At 45.9% G+C, this 22,308-nt stretch overlaps 1 protein-coding gene across 1 annotated transcript in view; it reads left to right on the forward strand.

The window, feature by feature from the left end:
• CCDC63 (coiled-coil domain containing 63) overlaps positions 1 to 22,308 on the forward strand; it is a 101,766-nt gene that overhangs the window by 45,836 nt on the left and 33,622 nt on the right. The window contains exons 2-3 of the mRNA XM_042780602.1: positions 11,852 to 12,046; positions 15,119 to 15,327. Of these exons, the coding sequence (XP_042636536.1) occupies positions 11,852 to 12,046; positions 15,119 to 15,327 (404 nt within the window). The remainder of the gene's footprint in view (positions 1 to 11,851; positions 12,047 to 15,118; positions 15,328 to 22,308) is intronic.

A 22,308-nucleotide genomic window follows, 5' to 3' on the forward strand; every position in this document is an offset into this window, starting at 1 on the left:
CCTCCATGCACTCCTGCCCCCTGAGCTGTCTCCCTGCAACCAGATATTTTTAAGAGGTCTGAAAGGACTAGCTTGAAATGCTAACAGAGGTTTCTTCTGAATCAAAAAGGCAGAAAAGCCGAGGAGCCTGGGTTCTGGAGCCCAGTCGCCTGGGTTCAAATCCCGGCCTTGCTGCTTGCTTATTAGATGCAAGACTGGAGCCAAACTACTCCCCCTCTTGGTGCCTCATTGGGAAAATGGGGGTAATAATGATACTCAGGAGAGAGGTTATATTAACTACTATTTATAAAACACTTACAATGACTTTAGTACCTAGTGACTCCCATATGATGTTTTTCCTCTGTCTGTATTAAACTAAGTGGGCCTTAAAAAACAGGTTCTTGGCTCTACCCTACCCTACAGATTCAGAATTTCTGGGCACTGGACTCTGACCCCTATGTGTGTAATAGGCTCCAGGTGCACACTGGAGTGCCTGGATTGTACAGATAGTAACACACTCGGCGGCTGACTGAGGGGTTGGAGCTTCCAGCTCTCCCCAGAAGTGCCTCAGAGGAAAGGCGTGAGGATCTACTGTTGAAAATCCACTCGTTGAAAACCTGTGGAGCAGGTGAGGTCTCCCTGAATCAGAATCAGTCTGAGGACAGCACGTGGTCTGGCGTCCACAAACTTTTGAGAACCCCTCAGTGGAATCCTTAGGGGTTCCTGTTGGGCGCAAACTAGTTTCTTTCTTTTTTTTTTTTTTTTTGGGATTTGGGTGAAAGTTTACAGAGCAAATTTATTTTCCATACAGCAGTTCACATACACTTTCTCTCATGATGTTGACTGCCATTTACCACGATACAACAGCTCTCTTCCCTGTGTCCTTCCCTCCCAGGCACTCCTGCCCCCCAAGCTGTCTCCCTGTGCATACACAGTCCTTCTATTCTCCCATGATTGGTCTCTCCAAGGAGTGTATCTACCTAATGTAAATGGTCGCAAACTAGTTTCTTGGAATTAAAAATTATTTGCTACTCTTGAAATCAGAAAAGATATGAAAAAAGCTTCCTGCTGCTGAGAAAGGGATTTCCTGTCCAAGTTCAAAGTCCAAGTACCGAATTCCCCCTAAAAAGGCCCAGAATTCCAGTCCTGCCATGAGATCTCCTAATTGACAGTGCCCATCCGCTCCACCCCTATTTACCATCTTCAGACCCCACCATATTTCAAGGGAGGCCTGACCCCGCTTCTGTCTGTCTCTTGAAACAAGTGCGAGAAGCCAATGAATGTTGCAAGCCTGTTCAAGGACCACCTTTGGCTTTTGACCTCCTCTTAGAAGCACAAGTTGTTCTGTGGACTTTAATTCGGTACCTGGAGGCAAACAAGGTCATGAATTTACCTTTGGCTGCTCTCAGGATGTTAAAAAAAAAGCCCCTAATGTTCTTTCTGGGCAGCTGCCCTGTCACTAGGGGGTGGCCCACATTTGCCAAATCAGTGAGTTGTTGAGCCTGGACACACCCCTACTTTGCTCAGAAAACATTGGCTTCGTTTTCTCCCTGCTCGTTTGCACCCTGGATGTTTCAATAACCATCATAATACTCCCTATTTCTTGCCCATTTACTAAGCTCTTCTCACTCATAACACATTGGATTCTCATAATAACCTTATGATGCAGAAATATTGTGACCCCCAACTCACAGAAGAGGAAACTGAAGCCTGGAGAACTGTGGCAAAGACAGGTACTGATCCTTCAGTATCCACTCTTCCCTCTTGTAGAAGAAAATAAACCCAATTTTTAACAAGAAACATGGCTGCCCAGAATTTCCCAGCCTCCCTTACAGGCAGATGTGGGCATGTGACTTAATTCTGGCCAAGAACTGTGAGCAGGAGGTTTGACAGTGGTTCTGGAGAACTCTAAAAGAGATGGTGAATGCACTTACTCCCTGTATTTTTGATTCTCTGTCCCTTCCTTTATCTGGCTGTCCAGAAAGTGAAAGCCACCATCTTGGACCATGAGGTGGGCATTTGGCTGGGAGAAGCCTGAGTCCCTGACACTGCTGACCACTTTTACATCAGAGATAAGTGAACTTCTGCCTCCTTAAAACTATTTTTATTTATTAAGCTGAATCTCAATATGAAACACAGGGGCAGAGCTGGGAATTGAACTACCATCTGTCTGACTCTTAATTAACTTACCTGTAATTGGGGTGACATATTGTATAACCAGAATCCCTGGGTGGTGTAAACATGGTTAACCAGCTTGGCTGAGACACTTCTGGGTTGATTTGAACTTTCACCCTTTTGGTCAGTAGCCCAGTGTTTAATCTTTTGTGCCACTCACCGACTCCTAAAATGTCAATAGTCCATGCAAAACAATGAATGAACAAGGAGTGCTTACAACAGCATTATTCATAGTAGAAATAACCCAAAAGTCCAATAAATATTAAACAAGTGGATACACAAAATGTGGTCTATCCATAAAATAGACTATTATTCAGCTTGAAGAAAAAATGAAGTTCTGATACATGTTACAACATGGGTGAACATGCTACTACATGGGTGAACCTTGAAAACATCATGTTGAATGAAAGAAGCCAGTCACAAAACAACACATATTATATGATTCCATTTATATGAAATATCCAGAATATGGAATTCTGTTGAAACATAAAGTAGGTTAGTAATGACCAGGGACTAGAGAATGTGGGGAAAATGAGGAATGACTGTTAGTGGGTATGGGGTTTCTTTCTGGGAGCAATGAAAACATTCTAAATTGTGGTGGTAGTTGAACAATTCTGTGACTATACTAAAAATCACTGAATTGTACACTTAAAATGAGCCAATTGTAAGGTATGAGAATTATATGTCAAGTAAACTGTTATTTTAAAATAACTTTAAGGCTGGAGGTTCAAACCCACCAGCCACTCCTCAGAAGGAAGATGGGGCAATCTACTTCCGTAGTGATACTGCCTCAGAAACCCAAAGATGGGTCGCCATGGGTCCGACTCAATGGCACATAACAACAACAACAAAAGTGCTAAGAATGAGAGTGCCTGGATTAGTGGGCAATTCGTTGAGAGAAGAAAATCAAGGAATCAAAATCAGGGGCACTAAGGCCTAGCTAAGGAGTTTGAGCGTTATTACCCCCGATGGCACGGTGAGGTGAGTGGGCTCACTCATGGAGAAGAACCAAGCAACCAAACAGCTACTGCCAAGTCTCTTCTGACCCATGAGGAACCGATGTGTAGAATTTGTCTGCAGGGTTTTCATGGCTCTGATCATCTGGAACCAGATCACCAGATCCATCTCCCAAGGTAACTTTGGGTAGGTTTGAACTGCCAACCTTTCTCTTAGCAGTTGGCCTCAAGCATTTTGCCACCCACTTATGGCCACATACCTACCATGTGCTGGACATTTTCATGTACACCATCCCCTGGAATCCTTGCCACGAATTTGCCGTTAGTCTGGCCATGCCATGGTGGGGATGAGTAAGCTGAGGCTCAGAGAGGGCAGTGACTTTCCCGAGGCTGCATGGTCAGCAGGTTGTGGAGCTGGGGGTCTGAACTTGTTTCCACTGGCCTTGACCCCATGGCTCTCTGCTGCCGTGTCTCTCACCGAGGGATGTGACACAGGCAGTGGCTTGGCTCTCCCCACCACAACCCTGATCTCAGCCTGTGGTCCCAGCCTCCCTGCCCCCCCCCCCGAGTGCTGACACTCATCCTTTCTCCTCATCCCTCTGCCCAGGCTGCAGCTGGCATCTGGATGGGGGCTGGTTGCTTAGCAACATGGATACATATTCTGCCCTGAGCCGAGGAAACCATCTCCTCAGCATCTTGGCTGTGACAACTTTAGGGAGAATGGCCCCAGAAGGGCCTGAGGGAGATGGGTCTTGGTCTGGGTAGGGAAGGGCAGGAAAAGGTGCCCGCTTGGTTGATCTGGAGATGGGGAAGCTTCCTTAGGGGAAAACTCAACCTCAGGGGGACAGTGAAAGAGAACCAGGAGACCTGGGCTAATAATAATGATGTTATTATTATAACCACAGCTACGTTTCTTGAGTGCTGTGTGCTGAGGGAGTTCTGATGGCATAGTGGATAAGGCATTTGGCTGCTAACCAGAAGGTCAGCGGTTCAAACTCATCAGCTGCTCTGCGAAAGGAAAATAGGACAATCTACTTCCGTAAAGATATACAGCCTCAGAAACCCAATGGGGGTCACGATGAGTGAGAAACGACTCTATGGCAGTGAGTTTGGGTTTTTTTTTTGTTTGTTTGTTTGTTTTTTAACTGTGTGCCAGAGTCTCTGGGTGGCACAAACAGTTGATGTGCTCTCGGCTGCTAACCAAAAGGCTGGGAGGTTTAAGCCCAACCACGAGTGTCTTGAGAAAAAAAGACCTGGAGATCTACTTCCAAAACATTAGCCATTGGACCTGTGGGCTCGGGACCATGGTCGCAGGGGACATCAAGCTCAACTGGGATAACATATGACACAAAAACATTGTTCTACCTCCTGCTTCAGCGAGTAGCATCTGGGATCTTAAAAGCTTGCAAACAGCCATCTAGATGCAATGATGGGTCTCTCCTCATCCAGAGCAAAGAAGAATGAAGAAAACCAAAGATGCATGGAAACAATTAGTCCAAGGGATTGGTACACCATGCAATCCTCAGCCTAAATGACTATGAGATCAGAAGAACCCGGCTACCACCGTCAACCACTTGGAGGGGGACATCTTGGATAAAGTGGGAGAACAATGTGGGACAAAACTCAAAATCATATGAAAATAAATAAATAAATAAAAGGGACCAGGTTTGTTGGTCTGATAGAGCCCAATGGAACCACTGAGACTATGGCCACAGGTCTGGAATTGAACCCACTCCTGTGGCTTCCAGCCAAACAAAAGACAGGCCTATGAGCTGCACACTTACATTAGGTAGATACACTCCTTGGAGAGAACAATCATGGGAGAATAGAAGCGTTGTTAATGCACAGGGAGACAGCTCAGGGAACAGAAGTGCATGGGAGGGAAGGACACAGAGAAGAGGTGACTATGAGGAAGAAGTGGGAGGAGAGCTGTTGCATTGTGGGAAATTGCAGTCAATGTCAATGAGAGACAATGTGTATGAACTACTGTATGGAAAATGAAATTGCTCAGCAAACTTTCACCCAAATCACAATAAAAATTAAAAAAAAAAAAAATCAGCCATTGAAAACTCTGCAGAGCACAGTTCTCCTCTGATGCACGTGGGTTTGCTGTGAGTGAGAATTGATTTGATGGTAACCAATGGTAACCGTGTGCCAGGCACTGTGCTAAGTGCTTTACATCCATAAAACCAAACCAGACCCACTGCCATCAAGTGGATTCCAACTCATAGCGACCCCCATCAGGTTTCCAGAAGTAGATTTTCCCATCTTGTTCCATGGAGCAGTTAATGGGTTTGAACCAGTGACCTTCTAATTAGCAGCCAAATGCCTTATCCACTATGCCACCAGAGCTGCCCATGCAATAGTTACTAGTATTTAGGCTCACTTTGAACACTAAGAAATTGAGCCTCATAGAAGTTAATTGGCTTGACATGCAGCAGGAAAGTGGAGGAATTGGGATTTGAACCTAGGCCTCTCTGACACCACAGTTCACCCACCCCTATTACAGCCCTGTTTGGGGAATTGGTGGAGAGAATCTAACATGTGACTTCCAAGACCCTGTGTGTTCTGCCGCACCCCACCCCCACCCCGCCACTCTCTTTGCATGCCCCAGCCATACTGCCCTTGGTCATTTCTGAAATCCCGACAACCTTTTTCCAGTCATGAGGCCCTTGCACACTCTCAAGTGTTAATGAATGTGTAACAGAGGTGTGGGCAGGGTTGAGGGAACTGGCAAGGAATGGTGAAGCCCTGGGACTGGCAATAAATAGCAGGCAGCCCAGGCCTAAAGGAACAAAGGGGGTTGTAGAATCTGGCAGGAGCTGTAACCTTGGGAGAGGGCCTCTCTGACAGCACTGGGCTGTAGGTAGAAGAATGCAGCTGACTGGGTGGCCCACCTGCAACCACATAAACTGGGGGACAGTCCCTCCAGCCTCGTGGACTGAGTGGAGAAGAGATGAGCCTCCAAAGGGAAATTGGGATGCTCTTCCCAGAAGAGGCAAGAAGAAAACAGACATTCAACACACAGCCCTGAGTAGGATAATTTTAGAACATTCTGGCAGCTCTCAAATCCTTTAATTTGATGACCATTGACTTGAGCATTCATTTTCTGGGACATTAACTGATGTGGAATTTGGTGGAATTTTAAAGCGACTTAAATTCATGACTGGGTGGGGGTAGACCTCAGGTGGTCTCTGGGTTCAAGTCACAGATGCTCCCTGGAGGAGAGCACACCACCCTCAAACTCCCTGCTGCTATTAATCAGCACAAGTCTCGCAAACAGGTGCGCATGAATGAATTTTGGGGTCACTGTGGGTAATCTGGTCTGGCCAGGCTGAAGCAGGTGACTGATCCCAAGCCATTGGAGAAGGGGCTTAAATTGAAATCTCCCATTGGAGAGGACAGCTTTGTGAGAGAGTCTGGGACTTGGAAAATGAAAGTTGGACTTAGTGACTTCAGGTAAAACCCAGCTCTCAAGGCAGTGTGACCTCAGGGCTGCTAACCTGGGGTCAGTTGGAACGGCTGCTGTTGTGGTTGACCCCTTGGGGGGTGTGAATGGAAAATACATCCATTACCTGCCCAGGTACCTGGCAGGTAATGGAAAGAGGAAACTAGTGGTGAAAGGTTGTGGAAATGGGGTGAATTGCAGAGTCATTGGGTACCCAGGACCCAGCACTAGCCTATTGTCGCCCAATAGAGCCAGAATGCTTGGGTCTGACTCCTGGCTCTGCCAGTTACTCACCTTGTGACATGGGGCAAACTCCTCCCCTTTGCTTTGTCTCAGTTTTCTCATCTGTAAAATTGGACCATAATAGAACCCACCTCACAGAACTGTTCTACAGGCTGAATGAATGAATACTTGCAAATGGCCAGAACAGTGCTTGGCATGTCACCAAAAGCACTCATGTAAATGTTTGCTAAGTAAAGAGTAAATGTTTGCTAAATAAATTGTCTTATATACTTTGGACATGTTATCAGAAGGGACCAGTCCCCAGAGAAGGACACGTCACGCTTAGTTAAGTAGAGGGTCAGTGAAAAAGAGGAAGCCCCTCAATGAGATGGACTGACACAGTGGTGGCAACAGTAGGTTCATTCCCAGGACTGGACCACTGAGTTTTGTAGTACTATACGTGGGGTCACTGTGAGTTGGAAATGACTCAACAGCACCTAACAGCAACCACGTTGCCAGATCTTTCCATCTTTCCAGGGAAGCAAATGTGGAAATCCAAGTACCAATCATCTTATTCACGGCAAACTCTCAGACAGTGCTTACTGAGCAGACACCGTTCAAAACACCTTAAATATCGACACAACATTCTCTGCTGGATGATGTCATTACCCCCATTTGACAGGCGGGAAAGAAGCAAATGCTCCCAGAAGAAACTGGGTAGGGAGTGAGAGAAGCAGAAATCAAACAAGGGTGCAAACCAGCCTCAGCCTGACGCCACAGGGAAGTTTTGTGGTATCAATTACATCTCAGGGTTTGCCCCACTTCAAAGCAAAGAAGCTGGGCTCTTATACTCCACACCAGTTAGGTATTGGTTATGGTCTACCTCAGAGTGGTTGGGAGGAAGTAAAACTCCCAGGCATTTTGGCTTCCCATACAGGAGAGATTATTCCTGTTTGATGCTGTTAATTCGGACTCACAGCAATCCCATGTGACAGGGAACCGCCCCATAGGGTTTTCTAGGCCATAATCTTTATGGAAGCCCATTGCCAGGTCTTTTCTCCTGCAGAACCAGTGGGTAGGCTTGAACTGCCAAGAGGGGGCTGTGCACAATTCCATTGGCAGCAAAGCATACAGATGTTGACTGGTGTCTGCACAGAGTTAGTAAAGGGACCCAAGGGTATCTGGGAAGGACATCAGCACAGCTAACCATACCCCACCAGTCCATCTCTCAGATGACAGCTGAATCACGTGGCCGTTCATTTCTGCAAGGGGAGCTGGGAAATGCAGTTTTTAAAATCGAGTCCTTGCCATCCCCAGTAAAAGCAGGAAACGGGTGGGAGGAAGGAGAGAGTGGATACTGGGGAGGCAAATAAGAGCATCTGCCACACTGATGCTGCAACGTCCCCTGGAAGAGAAGGCCAGAGATGATCTAGCTTCAGAGCAGTCGAGTGACCTGGTGGACACACATACTGCTCAGGGCACCAGGCCTCTGCTGCTGCCTCCAGATGGGCGGCCATTTGTTGTCCACTGCCTCAGGGCCTGCAGTGTCTGGTGTCCAGGGCCTGGCCTGGAAAGGTCTTCTCCTTCCCTCCTCACTCTCTCTCCCTAGCTCAGTGGGCCACCTAGGAGAGTGGACCTGTGACAGGGACTGGAAGATAACACAAGGGGGAAGGGCCCCCCTGTTATTTATTTTTTCAAAAAGATGGAGCCATTTGGCACAGCTGCCGGTGCCAAATTGAAATTCCCGCTGGCTGTACTCCCAGGCTGGTTTCCATCACCCTCAGAAGGGCAACATCTCTGCAGCACTGAACCCCAGAAGGTCATTTCACTGTCACAGGGGAGGGTGGGGAGGGACTGTGGCAGGCAGGGACCCAGAAGGAAATGGAATCCAATTCAGATGGGTCAGGAAACTTGAAAGAAGGGATTTTGCACAGGGCACAGATAGGGTTAGGGGAAAAAAGAAGGGAGGTTGAGGCACCGAGAGAGTAGCAACAAGGGAACTCAAGCTTGCAAACTCACTGCCATCGAGTTGGATTCAACTCATAGCGACCCCTCCTTGGGTTTCCGAGGTGGTATCTCTACAGAAGTAGATTGCCCAACCTTCCTTCCGAAGAGTGGCTGGTGGGTTTGAACCGCCAGCCTTCTGGTTAGCAGTCAAGTGCTTTAGGTACTACGCCACCAGAGCTCCCTACGCCACCAGAGCTTCCAGCAACAAGGTAAGCCATTGCATATCCATGGGAGAGACTGGGGAAGGAAGGAACTAGTGTGTTGGAGGCCCAGTACAAACCAGAATTGGGGCAATGGCCCCCTGGACAGAAGCTGTAGTTGTGGAGGCACACAGCCATCACCAGGCACCCTGTCTTAGTTATCTAGCGTATCTAGTGCTGCTGTAACAAAAAATACCACAAACGGGTGGCTTTTAAAAACAAAATTTATTTTCTCACAGTTAATAACCAGTTTCCTTTTGATGGATTCTGATTTATGACAACTCCACGTGTGTAGAGTGGAACAGTTCACAGGGTTTTTGATGACTGATATTTTTGGAAGTAGATTGCCAGATCTTTCTTCCAAGGTGCCCTTGAGTGATCTCCAACCTCCAAGAAAATTGACTAATTCATATAACAGGGAGTGCAGGACTAATGCAGCTTTCAGGCATGGTATGATCACGGTTACAGCTCCACTGTTCTGCAGTTCTCTCTAGGGTCTTCCTTCCATCATGTGTAGGATTTGATCTCACACTGATGCCCCTCACAGTTACAAGGAGGCTGCCAGCAGCAATAAGGCAACACACTTCCTTGTTCATATTCAGGAATATACAGAACACATCTCTTCTCACACCCTGGACTACAAGTTCTTCCTCTCTGTCTGATTAGGCCACTGTCAGGTATGTACTATCCCTGGACCAGTTTCATTCTCTAGGAATGCACTGATTGGCTTAAATTCTCTGTTCAGTCATTGGTAAGGAATGGCTATGATTGGGTAAGATGAATCAAGACCTGTGCTGAGGGGTGTGTGAAACAGTCCTGGTCACTTAGGCTGAATGGGGGAGGGATAGTTACCGAACACATTGGGATCTGTTAGGCAGCAGCACACTCGGCTGTTAAATGAGAAGTTACCGGTTCAAACCCACCCAGCAGCTCTGCAGGACAAAGACTTGGTGATCTTGTTGTTATGTCCCATCGAGTCGGCCCTGACTTATAGCGACCCCTCCTTGGGTTTCCGAGGCGGTATCTCTACAGAAGTAGATTGCCCAACCTTCCTTCTGAGGAGTGGCTGGTGGGTTTGAACCGCCAGCCTTCTGGTTAGCAGTCAAGTGCCTTAGGCACTACACTATGGGGCAGTTCTGTTCTGTCACATTGGGTTGCCATGAGTTGAAATAGACTCAGTAGCACTGAACAAAACAACAAGAGGCAGGAGGAGGGGAAATAGATGCTGAGAAGGGAAAACCATCATTTTGAGTTCATCTCAGTGGGTTCCTGATTCTTATAGCCAAGGAGTCACTTGGCCAACCAACCTTCTGGGTCTGTGTCCCAATGCCTTTGCCCAGCTCCTCTGCAGTCTGGCTCTCATTTCCACCTCTGTTTCGTCGAGTCTGCTACTGCCAACATTTCTCACCGATGGCTCATCGCTTTGGCAAGCTGGCATCTCACCCTGCTCCAAGCCCCGCTGATGAAAGCCGATGATCTCTTTAGCAGAACCGATTCTGGCATGTTCTAATGAAAAAAGCCTTGTACCTCCCTGCATGGGAGCTGCTGAGGTCTGCATCCAGAAAGGCAGAGAGAGTAAATCCTTCTGAGGAGAGTCTATTTTTAACAAGTCCTGAACTTAATTGTACTTAATCATTTTTTCAGTCGTTGACACTTGAAATGTGTGAGTCACTGGGCTATGTAGGGAGCTGACTGCTGGAGCATCCCTTTAAATATCAGAGAGATGAAAGGAATCAGCTCCCAGGAGAGCAGGCTGGGTTTGGAGCTGTGCTTTTATTCTGGGTTGCAGGGAAAGCGTGGTGTTCTAGAGACAGCCAGCCTTGGGTTCAAATCTGACTTCCCCACTTGCTAGTTGGGTGATCCTGCAAAAGTCACTCTGTTTCTCCAAAGCTCAGTTTCCTCATCTATAAAATGGGGTGGTAAGGATTGCCCCCAAACAATTTGTGTGAATTATTTGGAGGGAAGCCCTGCCAGGAGCCGGTTAATCATCTTTATCCTACTTGGCTTGAATATTCATGTGTTTTCCTGCAGGGATATTAATGTTTTTTTATTTTGATGTGTAGCCCAGATCCCATTTGGGTATGTTACATAATAGGCTTTGATCTCACACCGACTTCCCTCATGGCTACAAGAGGGCTGCCAGTGGCAACAGGAGCAACATGCTTCCTGTTGACATCTGGGGTGCACCATGCTACTTACCTTCCTAACGCCCAAAATGCACTAGTTCTACAACACATCTTGTCCCAAGGGTTTAAGGATGAGGGTGGAGGCCTTAGTACAGCTGACCTACAATTCACTGGGTAGTAGGGTGTGTGTGTGTGGAAATCTCATGGAGTCAAATGACTCTAGACCAGCCCCTGAACGAATGAATGTCTGTTTCTTCAGTTCAGCCTCAGAGGAAGGAGTCAGTTTGTGTTTCGGGGCCATTTGTATGAAAAATGTTTATCTTTAAACCACCAAAGGCAGGTAGAGCAGCAAAATACCAGAAGTGACACAGAGAATGATGGGTAACCTCCATACTGCTGACGTTATCTTTCTCTCGCTCTTTCTTGTGTGTGCACGCGTGAGCTTTTGCTTTTTTTTTTTCAGAGCAGGAGGAATTGGGCTCCTTTGAGTTAAACACGTGTGAAGTAGGTATCCCGAAGGGTAGTTGTGTGGAAAGCTGAGTGAGTGTGAGTGTGGGGTGAGGAAGAAGATGGTGGGTGGGCTGTGAGGGGTCGAGTGAGGAGAGAAGGGACTGAAGGACTGGAGGCGAGGTGAGTGGACTGAGAGAATGAATGAGTGTTGACTGACTGGAGAAGTTTCTCAGTGTCATGAAGGGCTGGCTAGTCTGGGAAGCAGCCTCTCAAGTCTCCCCTTTTCAGCTGCTCACGTTCCCTCCAGGAGAGAACGCCCCGTCTGTGCGGGTCACAAAGGCGCCTCTCCGGGGTTCTGAGAATGCCCGGGCGTGGAGCTGTGGGCTTGCGCAGCGCGGCTGCACGGTGAGCAGCCCTCCCGGCGCCGTCGTACACGCCGTCGGCGCAGCCGGTCGCCTCGCTGTCGGAGTCGCGGTGGCCCTGGTAAGTTTGCGCACCGCGCCGCCGCTCCGCAGCGCCCCCTGCCGGGGAGGACTGCCAGGGCGAAGCGAGGGTGTAGGCGGCTCCAAGGCCACCTGACCTTTGGTTGCTCTAAGCCCTGTAAACACCGAGGTCCTCCTCAATTAAACATAAGCAAATTATAAAGTGTAAAATAACTCCTAGGAATTCAACAAACTTAAATTTGCCCTCAATAACAATCCCAGTTGAAATAAAAAAGTTGGGATTGTTAAGAAGGAAAAGTTGTGTTTCTGCACCTCTGCCTTGTGGTAAGCAGATGTTTCATTTACCACCAGGTCGTGCAGCCCAGACTGTTATTACAGGGCCCTCTCTCACCCTCAACTTCCCAGCTGGACCTGACATTTTATAACCTGCTGCTGCCTGCCTGAGGGGCCCTGGCAGAACCCTTCTTGGCTCAGGCTTTTCTGTCAAAATAGCAAGAGAGAAGGCCTCCCCTACCCTAATTAAATATTAGGCTGTGAAAAACTATCTCTGTGCTAAGAATCGTCATTCATTCAACCAACATTTGCCAAGCGCTTACCATGTACCCTGTGCTATGGATGCTATGATGAATAGACTGAGGCCCAGAGAGAGGGAGCACCGGCCTGTCATCCCTGACCCGGGCCTCTGGACTTCTCAGCACCATAAAGCATTTGGTTGCAAGTGATAGAAAACTCAGGAGCTCTGGTGGCATAGCGCCTAAGGCATTTGACTGCTAACCAGAAGGCTGGAGGTTCAAACTCAGCAGCCACTCCTCGGAAGGAAGATGGGGCAATCTACTTCCGTAGTGAAATCACCTCGGAAACCCAAAGAGGGGTCACTATGAGTCGACCTGACTTAGCAGCAGTGAGGTTTTTTTTTTTTTTTTTTAATGATTTGGGTAGAAAACTCATCTTGAATTGCTTTAAGGAAACATATTGACTCACATAATTAAATATGAGGAGCTCTGGTAGCATAGAGGCTAAAGCACTTGACTGCTAACCAGAAGGCTGGCGGTTCAAACCTACCAGCCACTCCTCGGAAGGAAGGTTGGGCAATCCTACTTCCGTAGTGATACTGCCTCGGAAACCCAAGGAGGGGTCACTATGAGTCGGGGCCGACTCGACTATGAGTCGGGGCCGACTCGACGGCACATAACAACAACAACAACAACAACAACAACAACAATTAAATATGACCCAGATGTATTTTCAGGTTTGACTTGATTGGGAGACTTGGATAATGTCCCCAAGATTCAATCTCTCTCTATTTGCACTCCTCCATCTTAGCTTTATTCTCAGGCTCCATATAGAGGCAAGATGGCTGCCAGCCACTGCCAACCTCATTCACATAAACTCAGGTGTAGCAGAAAACAAAGCTTCTTCCTCAGTGTTCAAGGTTAAATCCCAATTCATTCTGCTTGGACTAGCAGGTTCTGTCTCCATCCTTGAACTAATCACTCAAACCAGGAGTGGTGGGATTATGCAGATTAGCCAGGGATCTGGTGTTCTGATTGGCCTATCCAAGATCACATGCTCTAGTCCAGAAGCTCCAGGAGTGAGGGACTTCCCAAAGAAAATTCAGGGTAGAGAGGAATACTGGGAGCCTCTCGAATGCCCATCAACATTCTCTATGCTAAACCTTGGGAAGTAACCCATATGATATCAGCTACTCTTTACTGATCACTTGCTATGTGCCAGGCATAGTGCTAGGTGTTTTACATGCCCAGCCCTTTATGAGGAGGCTTCTAGAATTTCTTCCATTTTCCAGTTGAGGAAACAGAGGCCCAGAGTACTGAGTGACTTGCCCAGGGTTAGTCAGTGACTACAGAGAGATTTGAATTCAGATCTAATGATCTCCACAACCAATGCTTTTTTTTTTTTTTAACCACTACACAACAAGACCCCTCAGTGGATGGCAAAGCTTGGTTTCTGCTTTCAGAATCCAGCCCCTCAAGTCTGGGATGTGGGTTACAGTGGATCACCTCTGAGAAGTCATGAGCCAGATGAATCCACATTTAGATATTATAAAAGTGCCTTTCGGGAGCTCTGGTGGCATAGTGCCTAAGGCACTTGACTGCTAACCAGAAGGCTGGCGGTTCAAACCCACCAGCCACTCCTCGGAAGGAAGGCTGGGCAATCTATTTCCGTAGTGATACTGCCTCAGAAACCCAAGGAGGGGTCGCTATGAGTCGGGTCCGACTCGACGGCACATAACAACAAAAGTGCCTCTCAGAACCACTGGCCCCTGCTCAAAATGAGTCCACCCACAGCTGAAGCTAAAGTTCACTTTAACCCCATTAGGGGACATACCACCCTGATGCCGTTTTGCCCCCTCTTCTTTGGGAACACAGGGAGCAGAAGGGTAACTGGTACTCAAGAACCATCTGTCCAGTTCCTAATAATAAACGGTGAGAGGAACAGGTTTCAGGCAGACTCTGCTGCTTTTTTTTTTTTTAAGTACCTCTTTGCACACCCGGGCAGCCATCTGCTATGTCCTCCTCATGTGCCAAGCTTCGAGAGGAGGAAGGGACCGCTGGAGGGTGGGGGAGGGAGGAGGTGCCATAGGGTGTCTCACAAGTTCTCTTTCTTTGGTCCCTGTGGACAGGGCATTTCAGAGAGAGAAAGACGCGATCGCTGGCTTTGACTGAACAGAGAGAAGCACGGTTCCTTCAAGATGCCGATGGTAATAACAGCTCCTGCATGAGGAATGCTGGCCGTGGGTCAGGCACTGTGCCATTTGCTTTACATGTATCACTTTCTTTAATCCTCACAACACATTTATGCATACCCATTTTATCCTCACGGGACTGGAGACCCAGAGACGTTAAGTGACTTGCCCAAAGTCATCCAGCCTGTAAGTGGCAGAGTCAGGACTTGAACCCAGGACTTCAATGAACACCCTCTTAGCCTGCATAGCAAGTCTGCCTCTTCAGTACCCAGTATGGGACCCAGCCTCCTCCCACTAGAGCAACTGTAGACAGGCTTTCCATGTAACACATTAGCAGTTGATGTCACTCAACGGCCGTCATCCAAGTCCACCCTCCTCCCCCTTGAACGGAAAGGTGGCCTTCTCTAGTCTCCTAACCTGTTGTTCACTGCCCTCTGTCTCTCTCAGCCAAAGAAGTACTGGAGAAAAGATTTCGAAGAACCCCAGGAAGTGTCAGAAAAGGCCAAAGAGCAGCAGGTGGACATGGAACTTCGGAGGCTGAGGCAGCAGTTTCAGAAAATGGTAGACAGCCGCAAGGCCTTTAACTTCAGCTCCCAGCAGAAGATCACGAACCAGTAGTAAGTGATGGCCAGAGTTCTGTCCTGAGAACTTGGAGAAACTTTAGGGCTTGGTTTCATGGTGCTTGTCTTCTCCTGTGGCCTATGAAGCAGGGATTCACTTTCCCCTTTAAAAAAAAAAAAAAAAAATTATTGTAGTAAAAAACTAACACTTTCCATTTTAACTGTTTTTAACCATTTTAAGTGCAATTTGGTGGCATTAATTACATTCCCAGTGTTGTGCAGGCTTTACCACTATATTTCTATCGCCTCAAACAAAAGCTCAGTGCCCGTTAAGCAATAATTCCCCATCCTCCTTCCCATGGCCTCTGGTAACTTCTAATCTACTTTCTGTCTCTATGCATTTGCCTATTCTAGATATTTCATATAAGTGGAATCATACAATATTTGTCCTTTTGTGTCTGGCTTCTTTCATGGAGCACAATGTTTTCATGGTTCATCCGTATTGTAGCATGTATTAGAACCTTGCATTTTTCTTTATAGGAGCTCTGGTGGCGCAGTGCCTAAGCATTTGACTGCTAGCCAGAAGGCTGGCGGTTCAAACCCACCAGCCACTCCTCGGAAGGAAGGTTGGGCAATCTACTTCTGTAGTGATATCGCCTCAGACGCCCAAGGATGGTTGCTATGAGTCAGATCTGACTTGATGGCAGTGAGTTTGTTTTTTATAGGTTTTTGGATTTCTCTTTATAGCTGAATAATATTGCATGGTATGGATAGACCATATTTTGTTTATCTATACATATGTTGGTGAACCCTTGCATTGTTCCCACCTTTGGCTATTGTGAATAATGCTGCAGCAAACATTAGCCAGTTAACCGTTGAGTTGACAGCAACACATGAGAATCACATGTGTGTCAAAGGAGAGCTGTGTTCTCGATGGTTGGATTTTTCAGTAGATAGCCAGGCCTTTCGTCTGAGGTGTCTCTGGGTGAACTTGAACCACCAGCCCTTCAGTTAGCCATTGACCATGTTAACCATCAGTGTACACGTATCTGTTTAAATGCCTGCTTTCAATTATTTTGAGGGATTGACTTTGAACCCAATCTGGGGACCCATGTTTTTCTGTCTGAAGACACTGGTTTCAAGAGAAAGCCACCAAGGATGTCTTAGTGAGGAGGGGGATGTATGATGAGAATCCAGGGGTGTTTCTTAGACTTCATGGGAACAGTTGCTCCCTATTCTTGAGTTTGCAAGTGTCTTAGCCATCTAGTGCTGTTATGACAGAGATCCCACAAGTGGATAGCCTTAACAAACCAAAATTACTTCTCTCACAGTTTAGGAGGTTAGAAGTCTGAATTCAGGGTGCCAGCTCTAGGGGAAGGCTTTCTCTCTGTGTACACTGGGAAATGGTTTTGTCTCCTTTCAATATCTGTAGGCCTTGCAGGTCTCCATGTGTCTTGGCATCAGTAGTCCCTTGGTTCTGGGAGGTTCTGAGCACAGGGACCCTGGATCCAAAAGACATGCTCTACTCCTAGCTCTTCTTTCTTGGTAGTAGTGAGGTCCCTCTCCTCTCTGCTTGCTTCTCTCTCCTTTTCTCTCTTGTAAGATAAAAAGTGTGACTTGGATACGGCAGTGAGTTGAGTTGTGCCCTCTGGTGAGGCATATCTCACACTTATCCTGCCTCATTAATCTATACATATACATATACATATACAGATACATATACATATACATATACACATAGTGGTTGTTATTGTTAGGTGCCGTCGAGTCGGTTCCAACTCATTGTGACTCTGTGTACAACAGAATGAAACACTGCCTGGCCGTGTACTATCCTCACTATCCTTGTTATACTTGAGTCCCGTTGTTGCATCCACCGTGTCAGTCCATCTCATTGAGGGTCTTCCTCTTTTGCTCTGACCATTTATCTTCTAAAAACTCACTGCTGTCAAGTCGATTCGACTCACAGCAACCCCTCCTTGGGTTTCCGAGGCAGCATCACTATGGAAGTAGATTGCCCCATCTTCCTTCTGAGGAGTAGCTGGTGGGTTTTAACCGCCAGCCTTCTAGTTAGCAGTCCAATGCCTTAGGCACTGTGCCACCAGAGCTCCCACTGTATTACCAAGCATGATGTCCTTCTCCAGGGACTGTTCCCTCCTGACAACATGACCAAAGTACAAGAGACAAAGTCTTACCATCCTCGCTTCTAAGGAACATTCTGACTGTACTTCAGATTTGTACAAGATGGATTTCTTTGTTCTGGCAGTCCATGGTATATTCAATATTCTTCACCAATACCATAACTCAAAGGTAGCAATTCTTCTTCAGTCTTCTTATTCGTTGTCCAGCTTTCACATGCATATGAGGTGATTGAAAATACCATGGCTTAGGTCAGGTGCATCTCAACCTTGAAAGTGATGTCTTTGCTCTTTAACACTTTGAAGAAGTTTTCTATAGCACATTTGCCCAATGCAATACGTTGTCTGATTTCTTGACTGCTCCTTTCATGGGTGTTGATTGTGGATCCAAGTAAAATGAAATCCTAGACAACTTCAGTCTTTTCTCCGTTTATCATGATGATGCTTATTGGTTCAGTTGTGAGGATTTTTTATTTTTTAAGTTGAGGTGTAATCCATACTGAAGGCTGTTGTCTTTGATCTTCATCAGCAAGTGCTGCAAGTAATTTTTTCTCTTGCAGAAAGCAAGCTTGTGTTATCTGCATAATGTAGGTTGTTAATGAGTCTGCCTCCAATCCTGATGTCATGTTCTTCTTCATATAGTCTACAGTCTTGGATTATCTGCTCAGCATACAGATTGCATAAGTATGGTGAAAGGATATAACCCTGATGCACACCTTCCCTGATTTTAAACCACACAGTATCCCCATTTTTTGTTTTGTTTGAATAATTGCCTCTTGGTCTGTGTACAGGTTCCTCATGAGCATAATGAAGCATTCTAGAATTCCCATTATTCCCATTCCATCCTTTGCCCCCCACCCCCAAATTCATGTCCTTGCCACCTGTAAAACACATTCATCCCATCATATCATCCCAAAAGTCTTAAATTGATTCCAATTCCAAAATCTCATTTTCTGAATCATCTAAATCAAATATGGGTGAGACTTAAGGCATAGCTTCCATTCTGGGGCAGAATTCCTCTTCATCTGTAAACCTGTGAAATCTAGACTACAAGTTATCTTGTACAAGGTACAAGGGTGGAACAGGCACAAGGCAGACATTTCCATTACAAATGGGAGAAATTAGAGGGAAAGAAGGGATAACATGCACCAAGCAAGTGTAAAACCCAGCAGAACAATTTATATTAGCTTTCAAGGCTTGAAAACAATCCTCTGTTCTCAAAGACCGTTTAGGCAATGACTCTGCCCTCCAGACTAAGAGTGTTGGCCGCACTCTCTGGATTCTGGTAGAGGCCTCTTGTCCCTGGGCTTCAGCTCTGCCTTCCAGGCCCAGTGGGATGGCAACTCTGCTCCCTTGGCTTTGGGTGGCCTCATTGTCCCTAGTCTATTTGAGTGGTGACCCTACTCCCTCAGCCCCAGCTGGGCACATTCTTCTGCCTCTTGGCCAGCTTTGGGCAGCAGCCCCAACCCCTGGCACACCTTAACAGCAGCCCAAGAGTGAAAGATCTGGTTCTTTGGACGTAGGAGGCTGTGGTCCCACCTTTTGAGATCCAGGAGATCATGGCCCCACCCTTTGAACCCTACAGGTCATGGCCCCACCCTTTGAACCCTACGGGTCATGGCCCTACCCTTTGAACCCTACGGGTCATGGCCTCACCCTTTGAGACCTAGGCAACTCTGCTTCCTGTGCTCCTTCCAACACTTGTACTGATCTCTGAGTTGCTCCAGGGTTTGATTCTTTTATTTTCTTGGAGGATAACAGATGCAGCTCCTTTGACTTATTTTTCTGCCTATAGAATTCCAAGAGGCAAAGAATGTTATCTCCTTTAGTTCTTTCTCTGTCCCCTTCAGTCTAAGATAATGGGTTTCTGTTGTGGTAATTGGTTGAATCCATCAGTCACAGGCTTAATCTCTTTAATAAAAGTTTGTGTAGCCATATACTTGGTGAATATTCTAGGACACATGTCCTTAATTTATACAATAGAATTTTTCAAATCTTTAAGTTTTGTTTTCATTTTTTTAAAAAAAAAAATTATTGTGATTTGGGTGAAAGTTTACAGTGCAAATTCATTTTCCATACAGCAGTTCATGCACATTTTGCTTCATGACATTGACTGCAATTCCCCACAACGTAATAGCTCTCTTCCCATTTTCTCCCTGTAGTTACCTCATCCCTGTGTCCCTCTTTTCTGTGCATTCTTGCCTTCTGGGCTATCTCCTCTTACAAATACTGCCATTCTGTTCTCCCATGATTGATTGTTTTAAGGAGTGTGTCAACTTGATGTAAACATTCACCTGCACATTCATGTTTAAGTCCATCTCTTTCTTCTCACATTTTACTTTAACTGGCAAGTGGAAACCATGCAGTTCCTTTAAGATCTTGCTTAGAAACCTCCTTAGACAAGTATTCAAGTTCACACTTACAAACATCTGAAATAATTCTGACAAGTTCTTTGCTACCACATCACCCTTCATCCATTGTCCAATCACATGTTCTTTGTCTTCTTTTAAAACCTCACCAGAGGTGCATTTTTTTAAATATCCACATTTCTAGCAACATTCTGTTGCTGGCACCATATATATTCTCTAAGTTGAGAGAGGCTTTCTTTATAGCTCTTCTCACTTCCTTCTGAGCCCTCACCAGAATTGCTTTGGATGTCCATAATTCTACTAATAGTCTTTTCAAGGCAATCTGGGCTTTTACTGTTGTTGTTATGTATTATCGCGTCGGACCCGACTCATAGTGACCCCTCTTTGGGTTTCCGAGGTGATTTCACTACGGAAGTAGATTGCCCCATCTTCCTTCCAAGGAGTGGCTGGTCGGTTTGAACCGCCAACCTTCTGGTTAGCAGTCAAGTGCCTTAGGCACTATGCTACCAGAGCTCCCGCTTTTACTATTAGGTACCTTAAAGCTCTTTTAGCCTCTACCCATTACCTCTTCCACATTTTAGGTATCTGTTAGAGTAGCACCTCACTTTTCTGGTACCAAGTTCTTTCTTAGTTATCTAATGTTGCTATAGCAGAAATGCCACAAGTGTGACATTGAATAGACAGAAATTTCTCCTCTCACTGTGTAGGAGTCCAAATTCAGGGCACCAGCCCTAAGGGAAGATTTTCTTTCTCTGTTGGCTCTGGGGGAATGTCCTTGTCTCCTTTCCACATCTGATGCCTGGCATTCCTTGCAGATCTCCATATGTCTTGGTATCAATTTTCCCCTGTGTCTAGGTTCTTAGTGCAGGGACCCCTGTTCCAAAGGACACATTTTGCTCTTGTCTGTTCTTTGTTGGTGGTAGTGAGGTCCTTCTCCTCTCTGCTCACTTTTCTCTCCTTTTATCTCTTATAAGATATGTCAAAGAGCAAACTGGAGTCTTTGTTAGAATTAAAGCAAAGACCTTTATTGAGGAAATAGAGCGGTCTGTATTGAGAAGTACCTAGTGATGATTCACCAAAGTGCTCTGACATTCTGAGGGAGATGTGAGCTTTTATACAGAAAAGTGGGGAAGGGTGTCCATGACTGAAATCACAGGCCAGGGATTACATATTCTTTTAAGATAATGTTGTTGTGTTGTTGTTGTTATGTACCGTTGAGTCAGACCCAACTCATAGTGACCCCTCCTTGGGTTTCCAAGGCATTATCACTACGGAAGTAGATTGCCCAGTCTTCCTTTTGAGGAGTGGCTGGTAGGTTTGAACCACCAGCCTTCTGGTTAGCAGTCAAGTGCCTTAGGCACTATGCTACCAGAGCTCATGTTGTGGGCTGCCATCAAATTGGTTCCAACTCATAGCAACCCTATGCACAAGAGAATAGCAAGTTGAAACTTTACAAGGTTAGCGGATTTATTTTCTCACATAGATTTCTTGAAGCTAACTTACTAAGCTGTATATACCATTCTTCCTGAGGCCTGCTGTGCAAGCAGTCTTCTGAGACCATTGTTACAAACATTTGCTGACAAACATTTCTTCACAAACCATATTCTTGTCCTCCCTATTGTTTGCTGATAGTGGTCACAGTTCACAAGAAGTTACAGCTCTAAATTACAGGCTTTATTCTTAGGAAGGCAGAAGGGAAGACTTTGGACAAGTTTAATTCAACAGTGGAGCTTTGCTTTGGAACTGGGGCAGTTGTCTTTAATCATGTGAAGCACTTCAGTTTAGAGTGCCCTCATATAGCCATAACTAACTATCCTCTTGAGTAAAGGACTTACAATGTATTTTCTAATATGGTCTCTTAATTTTTGCAAACATTTGTGCAGGACCCTTTTTCTGAAGAATTCCTTAAACAGTCATGATTGCAGTCTTTGCTGTTTCAGCTTGACTAGAAAAAAAGTGCCTTCCTTTTATCTAGTTTAAACTACATCATTTCTTAAGCCCCTCTACAAACACATCTCAAAACAATGGCTATGAGCTGCTTCTCTTAAAGTTAGTGATAAATAGAAGGAAAGCAGACTGAAGTGGAGTGTATTTTTTTTTTTTTTCTCCCCCGTAATGGAATCTGTTTTAAACCCTGGGCAGAAACTTCTCTCATGCCAAATATCTGGCTTTTGGGGCTCTTGCATGGATAAATAGGAGACAGCTGTCCTAGTTATCTAGGGCTGCTGTAACACGTATACCACAGTGGATGGCTTTAACAAATTTCTTCTCTCCCAGTTTAGGAGGCTAGAAGTCCAAATTCAGAGTTTCAGTCCATAGAGGAATGTTTTCTCTCTCTGTCTGCTCACAGTTTATGACAAAGGTCCTTATCTCCTTTCAGCATCTGTGGGCTTGATGTCCCTTAAAGATCTCTGTGTTGGATTGGGTTCTCTAGAGAAACACAAAAACCAGCAAAGTATATATATATATATTTATAGAGAGAGAAAGAGAGAGAGAGAGAAATTTATCTTAGATAAATGGCTCACAAGCATGTA

The sequence above is a fragment of the Orycteropus afer genome, unplaced genomic scaffold (genome assembly GCF_000298275.1).
Source record: "Orycteropus afer afer isolate SDZICR_OR568_19922 unplaced genomic scaffold, OryAfe1.0 scaffold00048, whole genome shotgun sequence".
NCBI lineage: Eukaryota > Metazoa > Chordata > Mammalia > Tubulidentata > Orycteropodidae > Orycteropus > Orycteropus afer.